Genomic DNA, 21,881 nt, shown 5'->3' with positions numbered 1-21,881 from the left:
ATATCAAAGTGTTTTGTCAAAGAAATCAATTTTTGTTTATTTTGATTTCTTTTTTTTAAGTTTATTTATTTTTGAGAGAGAGAGAGAGAGCACAAGCAGAGAGAGGGAGAGAGAGAGAATCCCAAGCAGGTTCTGCACTGTCAGTGCAGAGCCCAACGTGGGACTCGAGCCCACAGACCATGAGATCATGACCTGAACCAAAACCAAGAGTCAGATGCTTAACCAAGAGCCACCCAGATGCCCCAGTTTTTGTTTGTTTTTATTTCTATTTAACCTTTGGGGAGCCTGGGTGGCTTAGTCAGTTAACCATCAGACTTCGGCTCAGGTCATGATTCACAGCTTGTCAGTTTGAGCCCCGTGTCAGTCTCTGTGCTGACAGCTCGGAGCCTGGAGCCTGCTTCGGATTCTGTGTCTACTTCTCTCTCTGCCCTTCCCCCACTTGTGCTCTGTCTCTCTCTTTGTCAAAAATAAATAAACATTAAAAAAATGTTTTTATTCCTATTTAACTTTTATAAAGGTAACCATATGTAGTTTCTAGATCTATATTTCTATATGTAGTGAGCAGACTCTGCATATGTTTTTTTAATAATCAGGATATATTTCATAAAGATAATTATATTAAAAGGAGAAGCTCCTTGGACATAGCAAGATCAAGCTGTGCTTTCCTTGGGCATGACTGGAAACCATGCATGTTTGTGTCCACTTAATCCAGACTGTTCCTTTTCATGAAAGAATTCAAATCTTCTGCCAGCTGGAGTATTTGCTCTTTCAGTCCAGTCCTGCACATGGGAATCTTGCACTCTGACATCCATTTCCTCAGTAACACACTATGAATCTGTCATCTGTGAATTTACTCAACTATTTCTGAAGCTTGTTTCATTCTGGGTCATATCATCTCTTGAAATAAGTAATTCAATACATTTTCTACTGGCTGTATAAAATAACACTCAGTGTTGCTTTCCAGATGCCTGTCTTTGAAATTTTAGAGGATATACTCCTATTCTAATATAGATCAACACATTTTCTGTGTCTTCCTCTTATTGGTACTGCTTTGATAGATACGAATCATGGCCACTTGGAGAAAAATCTAGTGATGGAAGGATACTTAGAGATCGTGATGGTGAAAAGACTCCCTTTTTGAAAGTATCCCTTTGTAGCAAATATGAAGGTTGTTTACACTTTTTTCTGCTTGACCACTTTCAGTGACAGCTCTAACCATTAGAAAATCTTTATGTTTTGCAACTATGTGGATGGAACTGGAGGGTATTATGCTAAGTGAAATTAGAGAAAAAAATCATACAACTTCACTCATATGAGGACTTTAAGAGACAAAACAGATGAACATAAGGGAAGGGAAACAAAAATAATATAAAAACAGGGAGGGGGACAAAACAGAAGAGACTCATAAATATGGAGAACAAACTGAGGGTTATGGGAGGGGTTGTGGGAGGAGGGATGGGATAAATGGGTAAGCGGAACTAAGGAATCTACTCCTGAAATCATTGTTGCACACTATATGCTAACTAATTTGGATGTAAATTAAAAAAAAATTTTTTTAAAAAGACCAAAAAAAAAAAAAAAAAGAAAAAATCTTTATGTTAATCTTGAATCTGCCTACCCACTGCCCATCAGTGCCCTTGGCAGTTTCTACCCAGTGGTCCCAGTTTTATGTTTAGGGTTGTAAATCCTTTACAATAAAACAGCTATCTGAAAGTAGCTACCATTTCCTTACTATACTAACAAATACCTCTTTTTGAACTGACCTCTCATATGTAGTGTCTTCACAGTCCATCATCACTTGTTATCTTAGTCACCTGTTGCTGAGTATTTTCCTGTTTGTCTGTGTCCCTCTTAAACACGACTGTCCAGATTGGTGCATATGAACCGCAGGGTACTATGTTTCTTTATTCCTATATAATCTGGCACATGCTTTTCCCTCTATCCCAAAAGCTTCCTTCTCTCTCCCTGCCTGGGAATGATGGATTCATCTCTCTGGACCTTGCACAGATACTATTTTTTTTTCTTTTTTAAAGCTATACCTGAGTCCTCTCAGTAAAGCTAAGTACTCTCTTCTCTGTAATTGCTACCATTTAGTTCATTTACTTCTTACTGCATACATCATATTGGAGTCTGGTTAATATAACCTATCCTTTTCCTTAGGCTATTCTTTATGGGTCAGAGAAAATCAATGAATAGAATGTATTTATATATATACACACAGTAGAGCTCCCAAAATATAGTAAACACTATAAGTTTGTTCATAAACATCACACAGAGTTAGTATCTTAAAATGGCTAATAAAATGACTCTAACTTATCCTTACTCGAATTCACAGAAAGACAAGTTTCGTATCTATGATGAATACTGTAGTAACCATGAGAAGGCCCAAAAATTGCTTCTTGAACTTAACAAAATAAGAACAATCCGCACATTTCTTTTGGTAAGTATATATTTAAGTGTTACCACATGCTGTGATTTGTTGATAGGCTCACTAAGAGCCAAGGGCTAGCACAAGTGTAGTGTAAAAACTACTTGTGGGGCAATGCTTTAAACACATCCAGGCTAGGAGGCTAGAGTCCTTTGATAAACGTAAGAAGTGAGACTTGGCAGTAGCGTATGGATGAGAAAACGTTGATAATACCTTCTCCTGGTTGACTGTGAATTGTTTGTGAGAACCACAGGTTCCTAGCGAGGAAGACATTTATGCTAGAGTTCATCATTGCTTTTATATCCCTCAACTCTGTAGGGTTTCATTTATTTCTGCTAAGGGAGCTATAAGTAGGGCAATCACAGGAAGGAAACACATCATGGGTACGGTAGAAAAGACATTTAAAGATTGACTTTTCTCCTATGTGCATTCCTTATTCACTTTATTTAATTTCTTTACAATAGCAGAAATAAATGCATATTTTGGCAATAATTTGGGCAACTTAATTGCCAGGGAGGAAGACACTGTAAGTGTTCAATTCAGTAATATTCAGCAAATTGTAGAGTGGGGCATCTGTCCCATTACCCACTTTTAGAGATTCCCAGCACCCCGGAAAGTCCCTCATGCCTGTTTACAGCCCATCTCCACAACCACCATTAGCTCCAGGCAGTTATTGGTTTAATTTCCGTCTCCATAGATTTCCCTTTTCTAGATATTGCATATCAATGGAATCCTACAATGTAATGTTTTTTATACCTGGCTTCTTTTACTGAGTAAAATGCTTTTGAGATTCATCCTTGTTGAAGCATATATACATATTCCATTCATTTTTATTACTGAATGGTGTTCTGTTGTATGGATATACCATATTTTGTTTATCCACTTGCCAGTATGTGACCATTGGGTGAACAGATGACTGTGATTAATGATGGACCTTGAAGATACTACACGTGAGACATCATTTCAGAGAGAGATATTTGTTAGTATAGAAAAGCCAGGAAATTCAGTTTGGGCTATTGTAAACAATGCTGTTATGAACATACATATACAAGTCTTCATCTGGATATTTTCATTCTCTTGGGTAGATGCTAAGAGTGGAATTGCTAGGTCATAGTAAGTTTATGTTTAACTTTAAGAAGCTGCCAAAGTGGCTGTGCCATATCCACCAGCAATGTATGAGAACTGCGGTTTCTGTCTGTATGTCTACCAATACATGGTATTACCAGTTCCAATTATAGCTGTGCTAGTGGATGTGTAGTTTATCTGAAGGTGATTTTTATTTGCATCTCTCTCATGACCAATGATATCAAGCATGCTTTCATGTTCTTGTTAGCAATTCACATATCCTGTTTGGTGAAATGCTTATTCAAATCTTATGTTCATTTTTGAGTTGAGATGTTTACCTTATATTGAGCTATAATTGTTTTTTATTTTGGATACAGCTCCTATATCTGATATGTAATTTGTAAATGTTTCTTACCAGTGTGGTTTGTTCATTTAAAAAATATTATCTTTTGAAAACCAAAAGTCTGACATTTTTTTGAAGTCCAACTTATTAATTTTTGTCCATATGAACATGTTTTTGTTATATTTGAGAAATCTGTATTCAGGTCTTATACTTACTTTGTTAAGTTTATTCCCAAGTATTTTACTCTTTTTGATGCTGTTGTGATTGGAATTGTCTTAATTTCATTTTTGGATTGTTCGTTGCTGCCACATAAACGTTTAACTGTTATTTAGTTTTGCTCTATGTATATTTTTGTATCTTGTGGTTTAAAGTCATGTGTTACTTCTAGTAGTTTTTTTTTTTTTGTAGATTCTTTAAGATATTTTACATATCGGATCATGTCATCTGAGAGTAAAGGCAGTTTTACTTTTCCTTTTCAATATGGATTCCCACCCCCCCAACCTGGCTTTTTGCACTGACTGGTTAGAACCAGTATATTGTTGAATAAAAGTGTTTAGAACAGATACTTCTGCTTTGTTTCTGATTATAGGGGGAAATCATTCAGTTTTTCATCATTAAGTATGTTAGCTGTACGTTTCTTCATAGATGTCCTTCTCAGGTTGAGGAAGTTCCATTATATTCGTAGTTGGTTGAGAGTTTTTTATTGTGACCTTTTTGCCTTTTCTAATACAGGTGTTTAAAGCTAAGAATTTTGCCCTGTACACTGCTTTAGTTTGATTCCATAAATTTTGACACGTGTTTTTATTACTCAGTTTTTGAAAATGTCTAGTTTCCTTTGTAATATCTTTAGTCTTTTTTAAGTTTTCTAAAAATTTTATTTATTCTTGAGAGAGAGAAAGCATGCGAACATATGAACAGGGGAGGGGCAGAGAGAGAGGGAGAAGGAGAACCCAAGCAGGCTCTGCACTGTCAGTGAGGAGTCTGTGGCTGGGGCTTGAACTCCCGAGCCGTGAGATCATGACCTGGCTTAACTGACTGAGCCACCCAGGCATCCCTAGTCTGTTCTTTATTTAGAAGTTTGTCTTGGGGGGGGGGGGGTAATTCTGCATGGAACTTGTGTTTCTGCACATTTTCTGAGCAGTGGAACTGACTGCCTTTGTTTGGGCCTATCTTTTAAAAGATGTTTGTACCATGAACAGCCGCAGAAGGTAGAGATATTCTCGTTGTCCTCAGCAGTGGGCAGTGATGCCTGCTGCCATCATAAGAGATGCATGTTTCATAGCCTCTGGTCTCCCCCTCCTGTTATACATGTGCATGGGTCATCTGGTCTTCTTTGTCTTGCATGTGGGAGCTGGGGCTTGGGAAACTGGCCCCAAAATAGTGATTCTCTGGCTCCTGGTATTGTTGTAAAGAAGAAAAAAAAAAGGTCCTATATCCCTGTCCTAGGAGTTTTATGTGTTCTTCTAGCATCCGTAAATATGTGGCAAGTTAACTTTTTAGCTTGCAGCTAGGGTAAAATCTTAGAATCATCACAGTTTTACCATTCTGTTATTTTATTTCCCAGTATGGGAATTTTCAAATATCTTCCTGTAGTTGATTTTTTTAAATTTAATTCCATTCTGGTTAGAGAACATACTTAAACCATTTAAATCCTTTTAAATTCATGAAGACATTTTTATAGCTTAGCATATGGTCTGTCCTGGAATTTCTTTTTTTCTCTGTATGTTCCATGTGTGCTTAAAAATGGCATATTCTGCTGCTGTTGGGTGGAATGTTCTATAAGTGTTAGGTCATTTGGGGCGCCTGGGTGACTCAGTCGGTTAAGTGTCATCCAACTTCGGCTCAGGTCATGATCTCATGGTTCATGAGTTCGAGCCCCGCATCAGGCTCTCTGCTGTCAGCACAGACCCTGGAGCCTGCTTCAGATTCTGTGCCTCTCTCTTTCTCTGCTCCTCCCCACTCATGCTTTGTCTCTCTTCCACTCTCAAAAATAAATAAACATTAAAAAAATTTTAAATGTTAGGTCATTTATGTTTGTAGTCCTTTCCTTTAGGTGTTCAGTCAGTTACTGAGAGTGGGATATTGAAATCTACGGGTATAATTATTAAATTGTCTATTTTCCTTTCAATTATGTCAGTTTCTGTTTTATATGTTTTGGGGCCCTGTTTTTAAATATGTATTCATTTAAAGTGCTTGCATTTGTATTTCTACTTATCATAAAATGTTTTTCTTTGTCCCTAGCGGTATTTCTTTTCTTAAAATCTATTTTGCCTGATATTATTATAGCCATGACAGCTCTCATACTGTTTGTATGTTATATCTTCTTCCGTTATTTCACTTAACAAGATATTTGTGTCTTTAAATCAAAAACATGCCTCTGAGAAACAGTATATGGTCAGATCTTGCTTTTTTATCCAGTCTGATGATCTCTGCCTTTTGATTGGAGATGTTCAGTTCATTGACCTTCAGTGTAATTATTGATATTATTTGTTGATATGTACCATTTTATTGTTTTTTCTATATGTGTGGTTCTGTTATTGTTCCTTTGTTCCTCTTTTACCTTCCTTGGTATACTGTTTTACTTCCTTTGTTGGCTTTTTTAAACTACATTTTTTAAGTTTTTTAGCAGGGAAGTGATTGCTCTTACAACAATATGTTCTCACAAATCGTAATTTATCAAGTCTATTTCCTAAAGTTGGTTGTTTTTGTTTTGTTTTTAGTAACTTTCCTTGATTTAATTTGAGAACCTGTGACTGTTTTGTGACTCTTGACTGTGCAGCTGATATCTCTACCCAGTTTTATGTCTTATAAGTTAGCCGTTCTTTTTAGGAGTCCTATGCCACTGAAATCTTAGGGCTTTTTATAAAGTGTTAGAACTCTGCTATCTTACTAAATCCATTCTGTTCTCAGCGCAGTTGACTCTCTGTTCACATTGGTCTAGTTTATTGTTTGAATTGTGTCAAGCCACACCAGAAAACTCTCAAGAGTTCTGGTTTTAGATGATTCTACAGCCATAGTCTGGTAGGAAACCTGACTTTTTTATAATTCTTGCCCTGGCACTGAGTGGCCACTAATTATCTGAATGACTTTAGGAAATTCATTACATCACTGGTGTCATGTTCCATATCCATAAAATGAGGATAATAGTAATTATCCTTTGAAAAACAGGTAAGAGTTTACAGATTTGTTGATAGTATTATTTGGGGCACTTGAATATGCTGCCACCTCAGTAAGTTTTCATGATCAGGGAAATCTCTGGGAGCTCATTTAGGAGACATTCTTTGTGTATATGTTAGAAGAGAGCTGGCTTTCATAAGCCAGTCTAAAGTGGCAACCAACCCCTGCTATTATGAAGACAGTTCCTAATCCGTACAGTACAAATAGACAAGGAAATAAAAGTGCGTTAGGCAGTCATGAGTTTCTTAAGGTACTTCAACCCAGAGCTAGGAAAAGGGGGTGGCCACATTTATAGGAATGCTAACTCCTACTGGAATACTGACATCACTGGAAATCTAGTGAGATGTACATAGTTGTGTTTCATACAATTGCTCTGGGGACAATGTCATGCAGAGTTGGAAAGAATATTTTGATAAACTGATTGTAATAGGGGATGAAGCCCCTCAAAGAGCATGCTTGAGTCAGAACACTTATTTGCTATTCTGACTTCTAAGTGTCTGGGGGAAGTTAAAGTCATGGCATTAGTTGTGCTGACTTGAATACACAAATTGGAGCTAAAGCCAAGTTGTTCACGACAGCGGGCAGGGGATTCTGCTGTTACCCTCAGTCTTTCCTTTTCATCCTTTCCTGCTTGGCACTTGGTCTGTCTTCTCGATGAATACAGGACAGTAGTTTTAAAATGGTAGTATAAAGGTAGCTAAATGATAATAGATATTTGAGGGGCCCTTTTCTCCCTTCATTACATATTTATGCCTGTTTTCTCTATGCCAGTTACTCTGATAGCCACTGCAGAAACAGGTTTTGGCATCAATTTCAAATCTTTTTTTTTTTCTTTTGGTATTGATACTTAAACCATTAAATAAAGACCAGATGCTTAAGAGGCTATAGGCTTTTTTTTTTTTTTTAAATCAGAGTTGATTTCCTCTTCCCTTTCATCTTTCTCTGATTGCTAATTTTGAGAATGTCTCCATTCCTCTTGCCTCTCTGGAGATCATATCTGACCTCCTCTGCGACTGGCTGGCCAGTGTCATTGGTGAGGTAGTATAGCTAACAGTGACTTAGCAATCACTGGTTGAAACATGCCAAGTTTACAGACAGGAAAACTAGCATTCTGAAATCAGCCCAAGTTACGTCACTAGTCAGTGGCAGAGCATGTGTAGAACCCAATTGTCTCTAGGCCTGCTCTTTACAACACAACACCACACCATGACTCAACTACAACACAACTCCCTTTATAAGCAGCATTGATCTCTATGTATACTTGTGTCTGTCTACCTATTATTTATTCACCCATCAATCCATTCATCCCTCCATCCATCCATTCATCCACCCATCCACTCACCCATCCATCCATTCCTTCATTCCTCCATGTCTATCCTATTTGTCTTCAGACTTCATACTCAGAAAAATATATATAAATTAATTTCCAAGATATGTATTCAAAACACATTTTGGTTTCTATAACCAATATGAAATGTGAAGTATTTGTTTTTGTCTTCTGTAAATGTTATTTGTGATTGCCTGGGCTCATCTCTGAGAAAGAAGCTATGTAGAGATAAGCTTTGACAAAGTTTCAGCAGAAAATTTTATGATAGAAGATCGTGTCACAGCTTTGACTTTAAAAAGTGTAATTAATTGTTTTTATTTCCACTTCAGAACTGTATGCTACTCGGAGGACGGAAGAACACAGATGTTCCCCTGGAAGGATATTTAGTAACACCGATACAAAGAATTTGCAAGTATCCTCTCCTTTTGAAGGTATTTTATGTGTTAATTTCACTGTAGAATTTTCCTTGTATCTGCATATTTTGCAGATGGTATTTAAAAGGTTTTTCTTTTAAATAATCTGACTTTTGTTTTGTTTTCTTTTTTCTTTTTTTTTGAGACCAAGCACATGAGTGGGGGGATAAGGGCAGAGGGAGGGAGAGAGAGAGAGAGAGAGAGAGAGAGAGAGAGAGAATGAGAATCTCAAACAGGCTCCATGCCCAGTGTGGAGCCCAATACGGGGCTCAATCTCAAAACTAAGATCGTGACCTGAGCCAAAATCAAGAGTTGGGCACTCAACTGACTGAGCCATGCAGGCACCCCTAAATAATCTGACTTTCTAAAGAAAAGGCAGATCATAGTTATTAGGGGAAAATGGCTATTTTGTCACATATATATGGAGTAGGAAACAGATCTTTTGGCAAAAGAGACTTTGTAGACTACTTTATAGACTTTGCTCCTTGTAGAAAATATATTTGTTTGAGTTTTATTTAGAGTTAATGCGTTAGTTTCAAGATAATCCATTAAGTACCTTATGACCAGTTTATATAGCACTTTATGTACAGGGTTCTTTATCTTAAGTAAATCCACTGTGGGCATATGATTTGATAGTCCCTAAAAATGGTGACTTCTTGATACTAATGAAGTTAAAGTCAAAGTTACATAATTTCAGAGCTTGATATTTAAATCTATATTACAGGGAATGGTGTGGGTCACATGGGACAATAAATGATAGGAATGACAGTGATAAGCAAACACTACCTCTGGAAGACAGGACATGCCCCATTAATGGCTGTAGGTCCATTGCCTCATTATAATGACCCAAAGTTTTATTCTGAAAAACATACTATAATGTCCTAATTATTTGTGGTATTAAAGTATGTGAATAGATTTGTATGGCAATTCTGAAAATGATGCTTTTGGAGCTACAACATCAGGAACTACAACTACAACATCAGGATGCAGTTTGGGATGGTGGTTGAGCACATGAGTTCTGAGTTCAAATCCTAAGTATTCTGCTTACTAGCTGTGTACTGAACACATAATCTAACCTTAAAGCCTTGGGTTTTTATTTATGAAATAGGAATAATTATGATGAAATTATAGCATGTATCTACAAGAATGTGTATATGGATATGTGTATCCATATATTGTGTATACATATATATGCATATCGAAAAGGGATTACATAATAACAATAATTGAACTATTTTAGGCAAATCATTTAACACAGTATGTATTCCATATATATTAGCTATTACTACTCATATATATTTGTTTCTGATTTATTTTAATATATTAATCACTACTTGCTATCTAAATTTTAAAAATACTCCAAAATGCTATGCATATATTAACTGGTATTCTTATTGATTAACTCTTTGAGAAATAAATGTAAGGAATTTTAACTAAAAATAGATTTTTTAAAATTTATTTATTTTGAGAGAGAGAGAGAGAGAGAGAGAGAGAGAGAGAGAGAGAATCCCAAGCAGGCTCCATGCCATCAGCGTAGAGCCCAATGTGGGGCTTGATCTCATAAACTGTGAGATCATGACCTGAGCCAAAATCAAGAGTTGGATGCTTAGCCAATTGAGCCACCTTGGTGTCCCTAAAAATAACTTTTTTTAAACTACAACTTCTGTTAGTTGCATAAATTGGGGTTTTGTGTACAATTTCTTTGAAAACAATTTCTCCTTATAGAAAAACAAAGTCAATTGAAGTTGCTCAATGAAGCCCTAGAGAGAAGGTAACATGGGATCTCCAGTTATGCAGAGCTTTGGTGTGGTCCTCAGAAGGGGGGAGGATTGGTGCAAAGGTGACTTATCTTTGTGAGAGTCCTTTTAGATGCCTATTGTGGTGACCCAGATCACTTCAGCTATCCCTGGACCTGGCTTTGGAATCGTAGGCATTTGTTTAAGAGTCAGAAGGGATAGTGATATTAAGAGAAATACGCCATGCCAAGTAGTTGTTCTAAATCACTTCTGGTTAGGGATGGCTGCTGGTTAGGGTTGGTTGATCTGACCTCTCAAAAGATGGAATCATGGACACATCCTTGCTTAGGAAGATAAATAACTCATGGTAACTTCAAGGAGTGAAAAGATGTCATGTTTCCCCTCCTTTGGATGATTGTCTTTGCAAAGAAACGTGAAGAACTATTTACTTGTATAGTAGGTTTGTTGGCGTTGATGGTTTTCTTTGTTGTACTATTGTGCTGATAATCTCTTTGATTTTGGATGATTTTATTTACTCAGAAAGACATTAGGGATTAGGCTGTGTGTTAAAGAAAAGATATATTGGTCTTATTTGTGGAACTTGAAATCAGCACAAGGCTCATGGAAAGTCACTGACAGAGATTATTACTAGTCATTCATCTTGCTATTTTACATTATCTAAATTCTCAGTTCCACAGGTACTCATTGGGCACAGTTGCATGGGGCCCCAAATCATAGCCTGCGGACTGACTTGACCACTTCACATAATTTACAAATACTTCTGCACTTTAGAATTTCTAGAGAAGCCAGCATGTCTCTTCCATGGATTTGTGTTCCAGCATAACTTTTTAAATCTTGTCTTGGGAGTGATGTAATGTGTATTCTTTTGGTGCTAGCTTTGCAGAACAGAGTGTGAACATATTGAATGCAGGGTCAAAGTTTATGGCAAAATTTTCAACAATAACAGACCCCGGGAGAATATAACAACTGCATACTTTCCCACTGTATGTTAAGAATTAAGATAATTCTTTTAAAAGACTTGCCTTAGGATTTCTGTAATTGTGTTAGTTAGTTACATGATGATGGCAACTGTAGTAAAGAAACAAATGACTAATTAAAAAGCAATGTGGTTACAACTGTCTAGACAGTGGGTGAAGATGTTTAATTTTGTGCTCCTAAAAAACAAACAAGACCTTTTAATATATTTAAAAGATTAAAGATTACTCTTGTTCTGATATCCTGAATGGAAAAAAACCATAAAATGCCAAAAAAACCCCAAAAAACAAAAACAAAAAGAAAATTATCGAGAGGCATATGGCAATTCATTCATTACAGAGAATGAACCCAAGTTATTGGTGAAAACAGCATAAATTTCCTCTTTAATGATGGAGTATTGTGGAATTTACACATCATTTATTTCGCTGGAGTGTAAGACATTATTTAAAATTTTTGCTTTATGTATAGCATGTTTTTATAGCTTCTCAAAAATTTATTAGAAAATAAGGCATTTAAATTATTTTTGAAATTTTGGGCTTACTATTCTGTTAAAGACTTGAGGAAAATATGTAAAGTTATATTTCTGGTTGGAGCAGAGGTCAAACTTATAACAACATGTCATGCTGCAAGTGAGATATTTGACAGTTTGAAACGAGAAGTCTAATTTAGTTTTTAAAGACAATAATTTTAAGGAAAAAATTAAAACCACTGCCAAATGTGTATTAGGGGTAATGCACATTCATTGACTCAACCTTTTATTTTTGATCTTAATCCTGGTGGAGTTTGTGATGTCACTTCTGAAAGTGGCTCTCACGATCTTTGCAGTTTTCATTTCCTGGTCAGTCTGAACCTGCTGTACCAGAAAGCAGAAGATCAAAGGGCGATTTGTTTTTTGTGTATAAACAGGAGTTGCTGAAGCGGACTCCAAGGAAACACAGTGACTACGCAGCAGTAATGGAAGCCCTCCAAGCCATGAAAGCCGTCTGTTCCAACATAAACGAGGCCAAGAGGCAGATGGAGAAGTTAGAAGTTTTGGAGGAGTGGCAGTCTCACATTGAAGGCTGGGAGGTACATTCACTCTACTCAACAATGGAGCTTAAAATAGTTTTGTTATGTCTTAATGCTGTGAATAGAATTGTTGACATTGGATTGAACCATAAATGGTCATTTTCACAGATAATGCCAGAGGGCTGTAACCATTTCTGAAAAGTGCTGTCATTATTATTTTTAAATATCCATAAAGCGGCAGTTAATTGACTTAGTGACAGCCTGAAAGCTTTGTGATAGAGCCACCCAACACTGTGTGGGTTATAAGCTTTGGTATTTCAGTATTTGTGCATCTCGATTATCCTTTTTCCTGACTGCCTTTGGCCAACAAGTACATAGCTTGAATCCTGGAGAGAGTTAAGAAGGGGGTTCTGCTCCATACGTGTTCTGTGATACTGTTATTTTCAGATTCTAAATTAGGTGTATGGTGATGGATTTCATTGTAAGCCCACTTAATCTCTCTAAACTTGAATTTCCTCATTTCTAAAATGAAAGAACTATTATGTGATTTTTAAGGTCCACTGAAGACAAAAAGTTTTACAGATTTATGATTAATTAGAGAAAGATTTTTTTAGATGATAAAAAGGCAAAAGAGTGATATTCAGAATCTGTAATACGTTTTCATCTATAGTAACTTTGAATCCCCATCATTTCATGGGGTTGGAGCCCCGTATTACTTTAGTGCCGTATAAAGAATAAACTAAAATTTTGTCTTTAAATTGCCTTAATTGAGATGAGCATGAGCTTTCTTTCAACTAGGATAGTTTGTTATTATAAAGTAAGCAATTAGTATAATTTTTAAAGGCATAAAGAAGATTTAAAATGTTTCCAGTCAAATACTGTATTACACAAATTTCAGTACATTGCTTTTTATCTTTAAGGCTTTATAATTGACTGGTTTGTTTCGTATCTTCAATATGTTGATTTCCGTTTAGATCTAAAATTATGTCTATTCAGATTTGCCAGGAAGCCTCAAACAGTGACCTCTGGGAATTCTCTTATTTATCCACTTTTCACCATGAAACTTTTCAAATGCTAGCTCTGATTTAATCTTTCTCCTCATCTATATTCTTTCATTTCAAGTGTCCAGGGTGACCTCCCGTGTCAGCATGAATGCTACTTATTTCAGTCAATTAAAATGGTTGTGTGTTTTAGTGTTGATTCATGATGATAATTCCTTTCCTGGGGAGCGGTTGTCCTGCTGGGATGAGAAAAATGGACTGAAGTTTACTTTTGTCATTCTGTTGTCAATTGAGCATTGGAAGAAAAACTGAACTTGCTTTGAATTGGAGGGTTTCTCATTGCTATTTGCCAGGCCTTTTACCAAAACAAAACTTCACAGATTCTTCTTGGTACTCTAGGGAAATGGAATCTGTCATTTTTTCTCTCCTCATGTATATCCTAAAAATTGAGTCTACTGCAGGAATAAGAGATTCCTGAAAAAGCATTGATATTTCTTGCACTGAACATGCAAGTTGCTCAAAGGAAGAATATGTGTGGACCATAATGTGTCATATACAGCCCATAGCAGTGGGTGCCTCAGTGTCACCAGCCTTGCTATATTTATAACAAACAGTTGGAGTGTAAGAAGGAAATGGGGCATCAGGACAGAAAACAGGCTGCAGGAAATCAGAAATGACTACAGTTCCAGCACGCACAGAGGAGATAATACGAATGTTGGGTCCCTAAGAGGGCAGCAACATAAATTCTACTGGAGCAGGATTTGAAAATGATTGCGTAAGACACAGCCATAGGTGCTTTGGGAGGTTTTGGGGTCTTGAGGGAATGCACGTTGGAGGAAGGCACAGCCAACTGGTTGGCAACTTGTGATCAGAACCTGATTCCCCATCTCAGTCCACCACCTCGGAGAGAGTGGGAAAGGTGTCATAGTACTCAAGTCTGGTTCCTTCCGGGAAGTTCAGGAGGAACTGTGGGTAGGATTCCCAAGGTAACACAGGACAAAGGGACACAATTGTGCAGGATGAATGCAGGTTCTGGGAGGGAAGGGGAATGGTTAAAGAGCTTTCTCTGAATTGCAAACAAGGATTACTGCTCAGCTTGCAGACAGCTTTGTGTTTGTTTCCAGTGGCTCTAGTGGGGTTAGGACAGGGCCAAGGGCAGATGTCAGGTGGCATGTCAACTAGAGAACACAGAGATCCTTAAAGAGCTTTTGAGGTGAGGAGCCTTGAGCTGAAGTTGGGAAACCTGTCCAGCTCCTTCCCTGAGCTTCCTCAGGTCTTTTAGGACCACCTTAGAGATGCCACTCTTTCTCCAGTGACCAAAATTTCTTGAATGGGCTCCGAGTCTGATACACCATGAGTTTGCACTATTTCCACTTGAGGTGGATTATTTATTTCAAATAAGTCACTTAATTTTCCAGGGTCTTATTTTCCCATTAATCAAATGAAGGCTTTTTATAGTAAAATCTGTCAGGTATCTTGCCTATCTAGTATTTTGCATTATAAATTATCATTACATTCCTTTATGTTAGGCAAATAAGTGATTGAAATTTATGACTCCCAAATCAGATGACACAGTGAAAAGGCCTGGTTGTTGTTCACTGTTAGACTGGACTCTAACCCTTGGTTTGGGGATAATGCATCAAACCTCTCATGAGAGAGGTTAGTGCAGTGTGGGTTAGTGCAAGAGTCCAATGAAATAAGTGGAAGCACTTTGACTACTGTAAAATGCTATGCAAATAAGTAGTATTTTAAAGCTCTGGTTCAGTGGTAGGGTTTTACCCTTGAGAAATTCCCGTTTGTCTAATATATGCACCTGTCTACTGAAGGTGTTATATCACTCCAGTTAAGGTTAGATAGTTCCGAGCAACAGAAACTAAAAGAAAAATTAATTTAAAGGATATGGGGTCATTCACAGGATCAAAAGAAAAGCTATATTCTCAAGGGTGTCTAGGTAGCCAGAGCTGTCAGGCAGGACCTTCAGTGCCTTAGCTAAAATGGATAGGCTCTAATAATTTTTTCCACCCTTATATTATGTCACTCAAGATTCAAGATCAAGATCTAGGATTCCTCTAACTTGTCTGGCTAAATTTGCTTAGGTGAGGACAGAGGTCCTTGATTGCCAGTCACCCACTTTACTTTTGAGGAAATGCTGATCTTCCATTGTATGCAATCTTGGTGAGTCTTAAATAGTTTGCTGAGGTATTATAATCCCCATTACACAGATTTTCAAAATGAGGGCTATATAACTTACTCAAGTTCTTATGACTAACGGATGGCGAAGTTTAGTATGAAAATAAACAGACTGGTTCTAAAGCCTATATTCCTTGTCACCATGTAATATTATTTATACCCATCAGATTAAAATGTAGCTAATTTGTGGGGCACCTGGGTGGCTCAGTTGGTTAAGCATCGGACTCCTGATTGTAGCTCAGGTCATGATCTCACAGTTTATGGGATTGAGCCCCATGTTGGGCTCTGTGCTGACAGTGTGGAGCCTGTTTAGGATTCTCTCTCTCCTTCTCTCTCCGTCTCTGCCCAGCTCGTGCTCTCTCTCACTCTTCTCTCAAAATAATTAAACATTACACAAAATTTGTTTTAAAAAATTAAAATTATTATCTAGATTAAGTTGGTTGCTTGCCCTTTAAAAATAAATTGATTGTATGGGGCACCTGGGTGGCTCAGTTTGCTGAGCATCCAACTTCAGCTCAGGTCATGATCTCCTGGTTTCGTAAATTTGAGCCCCACATCTGGCTTGCTGCTGTCAGTGCAGAGCCTGCTTTGGATTTTCTGTCCCCCTGTCTCTTTGCCCCAACCCTGCTCTCTTTCTCTCTCTCTCACTCACACATACACACACAGTCTCTCTCTCTCTCTTTTTGTCAAAAATAAACATTAAAAAATTTTTAAGTAAATTGATTATAAAAATTAGGTTTTGTCAGCATTTATGTAGTGACAGACACCACAGAAGATCTGTGGGTTAATTGTTCATATTTAATTGCCTTTTATTAGCATAATTTATTATATCTCAGTTTTATGTCTTATCCTACATTCAAAACATTCCACAGGATATTCTACTGAAAGTAATTGTAGGACAGTGATCAGTGTGGTTGGGAAGGAAGTTTATTAGCTGTTTAAGCAGTCACTGATTCATTCCATAGAACAGAACCGTTCTCGATGTTGGTGGGCTTTTTGACTGATAGTGTAATGATCACTGTAATCTTTGGAGTCAAAATGGACTTTGTCAACAAGGGAGTATCAATCAGCATTATGTCATTTGGTAGTTTAGCTTTACATTCTTCATAGGCCTGTTTCGGATAGATCTCTTAAATTTGAAAAAAATATATATTAAAAGATAAGGGGGAGAATTAATATATGAAGGTGTTGGGAAAAATAAGATCAAAATAATTATTGTGTTTTAGAAGTAAAAACAATCAGAATAGAAATTTGACACCTTGATTACCTTTTTACGTGGAGAAATATAATGGTACAAGACCATTTTAAAATCACCTGTTGCTGCTTTACATTTGACTAAGTTTGTGTCTGACAGTGTATTGACTTCAAGTCATGTTCTCTTATTTCATGAGTGTGAGTCTAACAGAGGTTGTGATGAGACCTGTTTCTTTCATCTTCTCCATAAGGTGATTTAGTGGATACACATTTGTCTACTGTCTTGAAGCAGACTTGATTCTTAAGGATAAGTGGTTTGGGAAAAAGACCATTGAAAGTGAATCTATGTAGAAAGGGGAGCAGAATTTCCTAAGTGGGAGTGGGGAGGACGTCTGATTGGGACTTCATTTTGGGTAAATGAAAATTTATGTTATTAATTTGTTTTATCTAATATATATGACATAATTTGGGTAATAACTTCAGTTAATAAACTGTATCTCAGAAAAGTGAATCAAATGCTGACTCTTGAGGGGTGGGGGAATACATCTTATGACATTATGTGATAACATGATGTGATAGTCTTCACTTAATGTTTAACTTTTCTAGTATTTTTAAAAGAGTTTTTGAAAGAATATTCAAATGCTTCATTAATTTTCTCAAGACACTCCTTTGATGTTGAAACCATTCTCTTTTGAAACACCCATCTAGTTGTCATTCTTGTCACTTTTCTTTTCTTCCACCATGAATGGGTCTAGCTCTGCTAAATTATCATCTGTCAGTGCTTTGCATATGATTGGGGAAGTTTCAAGCCCTCCTGTCATCTTTCATCTTTGCTAAGTTTATGCCCTTCTCTCTGCAGTCTATGTTTTTCTGATACTGACATTCAACATTTAGTTGACAAGATGAATGAGGTAGACTGTGGTGTTAAGCAGGGAGAGCCGATGATTGGGTCAGATAATTATGAATAGTTTCATTTTATAATGGTTTTTGCCACCTCATTGCTGCAAAGAATCAGTAATGAACCCTTATATAACATATTAAGAGAACTTGTTAACATGAGAAGATTTATGCTTTCAAATGGTCCAGATATGGTTTAGTGATGATATTTTTATTGCGTTTATTCAGAGGATAGGGATTGTTTTATTATTGCAGTGTTTCATAAGTCATGATTTTAGTGTTTGAAGAAACACTAGCAATTAGAAAAGGAGCCATAAAATAAATGTACATGCTTCTGTCTTTTCTGGCTCTTGTCATTTTCTGAAAGCATACTTTGGCATCTAACAAGTGCCCACCTATGAAAATTCATCCTATTTACACATCAAATTCTTTAATGGTGCTTTGACATTTAATAGTTTTTCATGTATGCTGGCTATCTAATTGACAGCTGATTATATACCTCAAATTGTAGAATCAAAATTATTCAACTTTTAACACATTAGATTCTGAATTGTTATTATTTTCTTGCTGGTTCTTGTACCATGAGGCACACACGTTGAGAAGGGGAGCCATTGGTGAGCAATGTTGCGGACACAGACTGCCTCCAGGTCCTGCTCTTAATGACTTAGGTCATTGTTTGCTCTATCCGTTTCAGACTGATCTCTTCACCATATTGGAAAGTGGTATTTAAATAGTGTACTCCATCAAGTTGACACTGAAGAATGATTGAAGCCTAAAACCACAACATGGAATGAACTATATAATTAATTATAAACATACATAATCATAAATATACAGCTCTCCCTGATAATCATCACTGTTAACTCACACCAACTCGCATTTTATTAATGTGTGGTGATTGCAGTGATCACACTGCATTTAATTCTGTGTTTACATATCTGTTTCTTCTACTAGTATATGGACTTCTTGGGAACAGAGGTCATGTCTCAAGCTCTGAGTTTCCAGCATCTAGGGCAGTGTCTGATCCATAGTGGGTTGGGTGGTAATTAAATGCAGATATAATTATATGATAGTTATGTATTCATTATCAGTGGCTTCTCACTATTTTTTAATACTTTTGGCCCTTTTGGATAGTGGCAGTGATTCTGACCTGGTTCTGTTATTTGTTTCATTTTTATGCTACTTTGATGATCTCTTATCCTCTTTAGCATCCAGTTTTGGCTTATGGTTCTCAAATGTATACCATGGGGGAGTTTTTACTTCCTCATATTAGAGTTGAGCACTGTAGAGTTATTTGAAATTCAGTCTTTGTGAAGGGGTTTCCATAGTGCAGGTTCTGTTTCTTTTGTCTAAGGGCAGATGCGGGTGGGCTTCCCTCACTGTATTTCACCTTTGCACTGTTGGGGGCCATGGTGAAGGACAAAGGATGAGGTAAGTTACCACAGGTTGGAGTAGAAAGAGAGAAGCTTTTGGAATGAGAAGGACGAGATGAGTAGACTCCCACCCCTGGTCACAGTTATTCATTTATGGCTACTTCTCACCTTGAACCGTCAGCCACCTTTCCTTTCCTGATCTAATAAAAGCAGTCAGGGTTAGAACCATCCATGTAACTTCATTGCTAGGGTTTTGCTGTATTTAATTCTATAGACACAATTCATCAAAAGCATGATTTTACATGACAAATGTAGCTTCCTAAGTGGAAATGCACATTAAAAACGCTAAATCATCTAGATGATAAAAGTACATTATTTTGGTTAGTTTTTTTTAAGGGATTGCTAAGACAACAGAACTCTGAATAGTATGGGTAAACACATTATTTAAAAGTGTCTGCATTAATTTCTACATATACATATTATAATATGTGTAATGGCTTTAAAGTAGTTCAAATTAATGATTTATGCAAGCCCTCTTACTTTTTAAAAATAATTCTTTTACACCTTACCTCTCAAATATTAGTTTATGACTGTGATATAGCACTGTACTGTTAAAGTAGCTTATTTTCATGGGTGGTACTTTTTTCACAGTCACATGAAATTCAGTCTTTGTAACAGTATTTCTATAGTTAGACTTTTTCAGCTTTTTTTCACAATAAAATAATTTTCTGCCTTCAAACATCTACATGATGACCTATGAAACAGTGTACAAAGCTGATTTAATTAAGTGTACATCTTTCCCACCCTCCCTCCCCGTTCATTCCTTCTCCTTCCTCCCTTCCTCCCCTTCTCCCCTTCTCCCCTTCTCTCTCTCTCTCTCTCTCTCTTTCTCTCTCTCTGTCTTTGTAAAACTTCAGGAACAGAGAAGCCAACTTGCTACAGATTGATACCAGGAGAAAAGTGTTTAACTAAACATTGCCTGGCATGTTGTAGAAATGTTGAAAACCTGACTTTAGCATTCATCTAGAGAAAAGCATTTATCGTACATGGCTGTTTAATGACTAAATATGGATTTGTCAAAAAATAGACATCTAGATTTAAAAATTGGCATCAGTAATGCTAGATAAAAGATAAAATACTAACAGGTCATGTAACATTATGCAGGTTTATAAAGAATATTCACCAGTGATGAAATACATCACAGGTGTAACTGTGACCTGGGCAGCGACCTGTGCTCACCTTTATCTCCATGTCAGCAGGCTTGCTATACTGTGCGCTTGAGCACCTGGACTCAGGTACTCAAAGCCTCCAAAGCAGTTTTGCTTAGAGTGTTGAGAGAATACCACATGCGTCAGCATTTGTTGGAATGGTTTGGGACCCACGCCAGATTCACTCAGGTTCAATCTCTGAGGGTAGTGCCAGGGAACCTGAGGATTTTAAGAAGCCCATCAAGTGTGTCCCCCAAACTCTAAAATTTGAGATCAGTGCCCTAGAGGCTTTGCTCTCTTCTGACGATATGCCTGGCTTGTTTTATTGCTTCCACATTTTTTATTTTCTAGTTCACTTGTCTGACATTGTCATTTTGATAGACTCTTGTGCTCTTCACTCTTACCTAGTCTGATTCTCATAGCTGTACTTTATTTCAATTTCTCCTGTGAGTTTTGTAGCTTGGCTTATTTATCCCTAACCCCGGAAACTCTCCTGGCATTTCTAGGTAAATGAAAAAAAATTACACATAATTTCAAAATATCATAAATTTCATTTACTTTAAAGGTGAAGTCATGAGATTTTTTTTTTTACTACAGAGAAAGGCAGATTTATCATGTATGTGAGGGGGAAAATGCCACATCATTTTAAAAAGAGACATATATTAAGTGTCTACTTGTAGGTGGGATGGATTTGAAGTGAGAAACATATCATGACTATACAGGAGACTGTATATATACACTTGGCCAAATTTTCTTCAATATTGATAATATCGTATGTATCTGTAGTTGAAAAATTCTTAATGATTTCTAGTTGCTATAGTCACAGAAATAATGCACAGATTTGGGGCGCCTAATTGGCTCAGTTAAGCATCTGACTTTGGCTCAGGTTATGATCTCACTGCTCATGAGTTTGAACCCCACATCAGTCTCTGTGCTGATAGCTCGGAGCCTGGAGCCTGCTTCAGATTCTGTCTCCATCTCTCTGCACCTCCCCTGCTTGCTCTCTGTCTTTGTCTCCTACTCTCTCAAATGTAAAAGAAAACATTAAAAAATTAAAAAAAAAGAAATAATGCACAGATTCAATCATGGTAAATCAAGAGCATCAGGGTTTTTTTTTATTATCTAAGATACAGATGGTATAAAGAGAAATGCTATAAACCTTTCTTTTAGAATGAGTTTGTTAGACAAATGTATACATTTGACGTAGATTCCTTTAAGTACATAAGCAATTCTCTGGGAATTAAGTAATTATTCACTGAAGAGATTTCATGTGATGATAGTAGATTACTATGATAGAAGATGGTAAGATTAGTACAGATACTGTACTAATTCTTTTTTTTAATGTTTATATATTTTTGAGAGAGAGAGAGAGAGAGAGAGAGAGAGAGAGCACAAGTGGAGGAGGGGCAGAGAGAGAAGGGAGACACAGATCTGAAGCAGGCTCCAGGCTCTGAGATGTCAGGACAGAGCCCGATGTGGGGCTCAAGCCCACAAACTGTGAGATCATGACCTGAGCGAAAGTTGG

The 21,881-nt window shown here is 36.9% G+C and overlaps 1 protein-coding gene across 3 annotated transcripts in view; it reads left to right on the top strand.

Annotated features, from left to right (window-relative positions):
* Window positions 1-21,881, top strand: part of PREX2 (phosphatidylinositol-3,4,5-trisphosphate dependent Rac exchange factor 2) — a 292,149-nt gene that overhangs the window by 71,652 nt on the left and 198,616 nt on the right. For all 3 annotated transcript variants that reach the window (XR_008292620.1, XR_008292621.1, XM_053208257.1), the window contains exons 4-6: window positions 2,336-2,440; window positions 8,670-8,771; window positions 12,392-12,553. Coding sequence is in view for 1 of the 3 variants with exons in the window: in XM_053208257.1 (XP_053064232.1) it covers window positions 2,336-2,440; window positions 8,670-8,771; window positions 12,392-12,553 (369 nt within the window). In the remaining 2 variants the exon portion in view is untranslated. The remainder of the gene's footprint in view (window positions 1-2,335; window positions 2,441-8,669; window positions 8,772-12,391; window positions 12,554-21,881) is intronic.

Source organism: Acinonyx jubatus, chromosome F2 (assembly GCF_027475565.1).
Source record: "Acinonyx jubatus isolate Ajub_Pintada_27869175 chromosome F2, VMU_Ajub_asm_v1.0, whole genome shotgun sequence".
Lineage (NCBI taxonomy): Eukaryota > Metazoa > Chordata > Mammalia > Carnivora > Felidae > Acinonyx > Acinonyx jubatus.
Note: the sequence above shows the minus strand (reverse complement) of the source record. Positions and strands in the feature narration are given on the sequence as shown.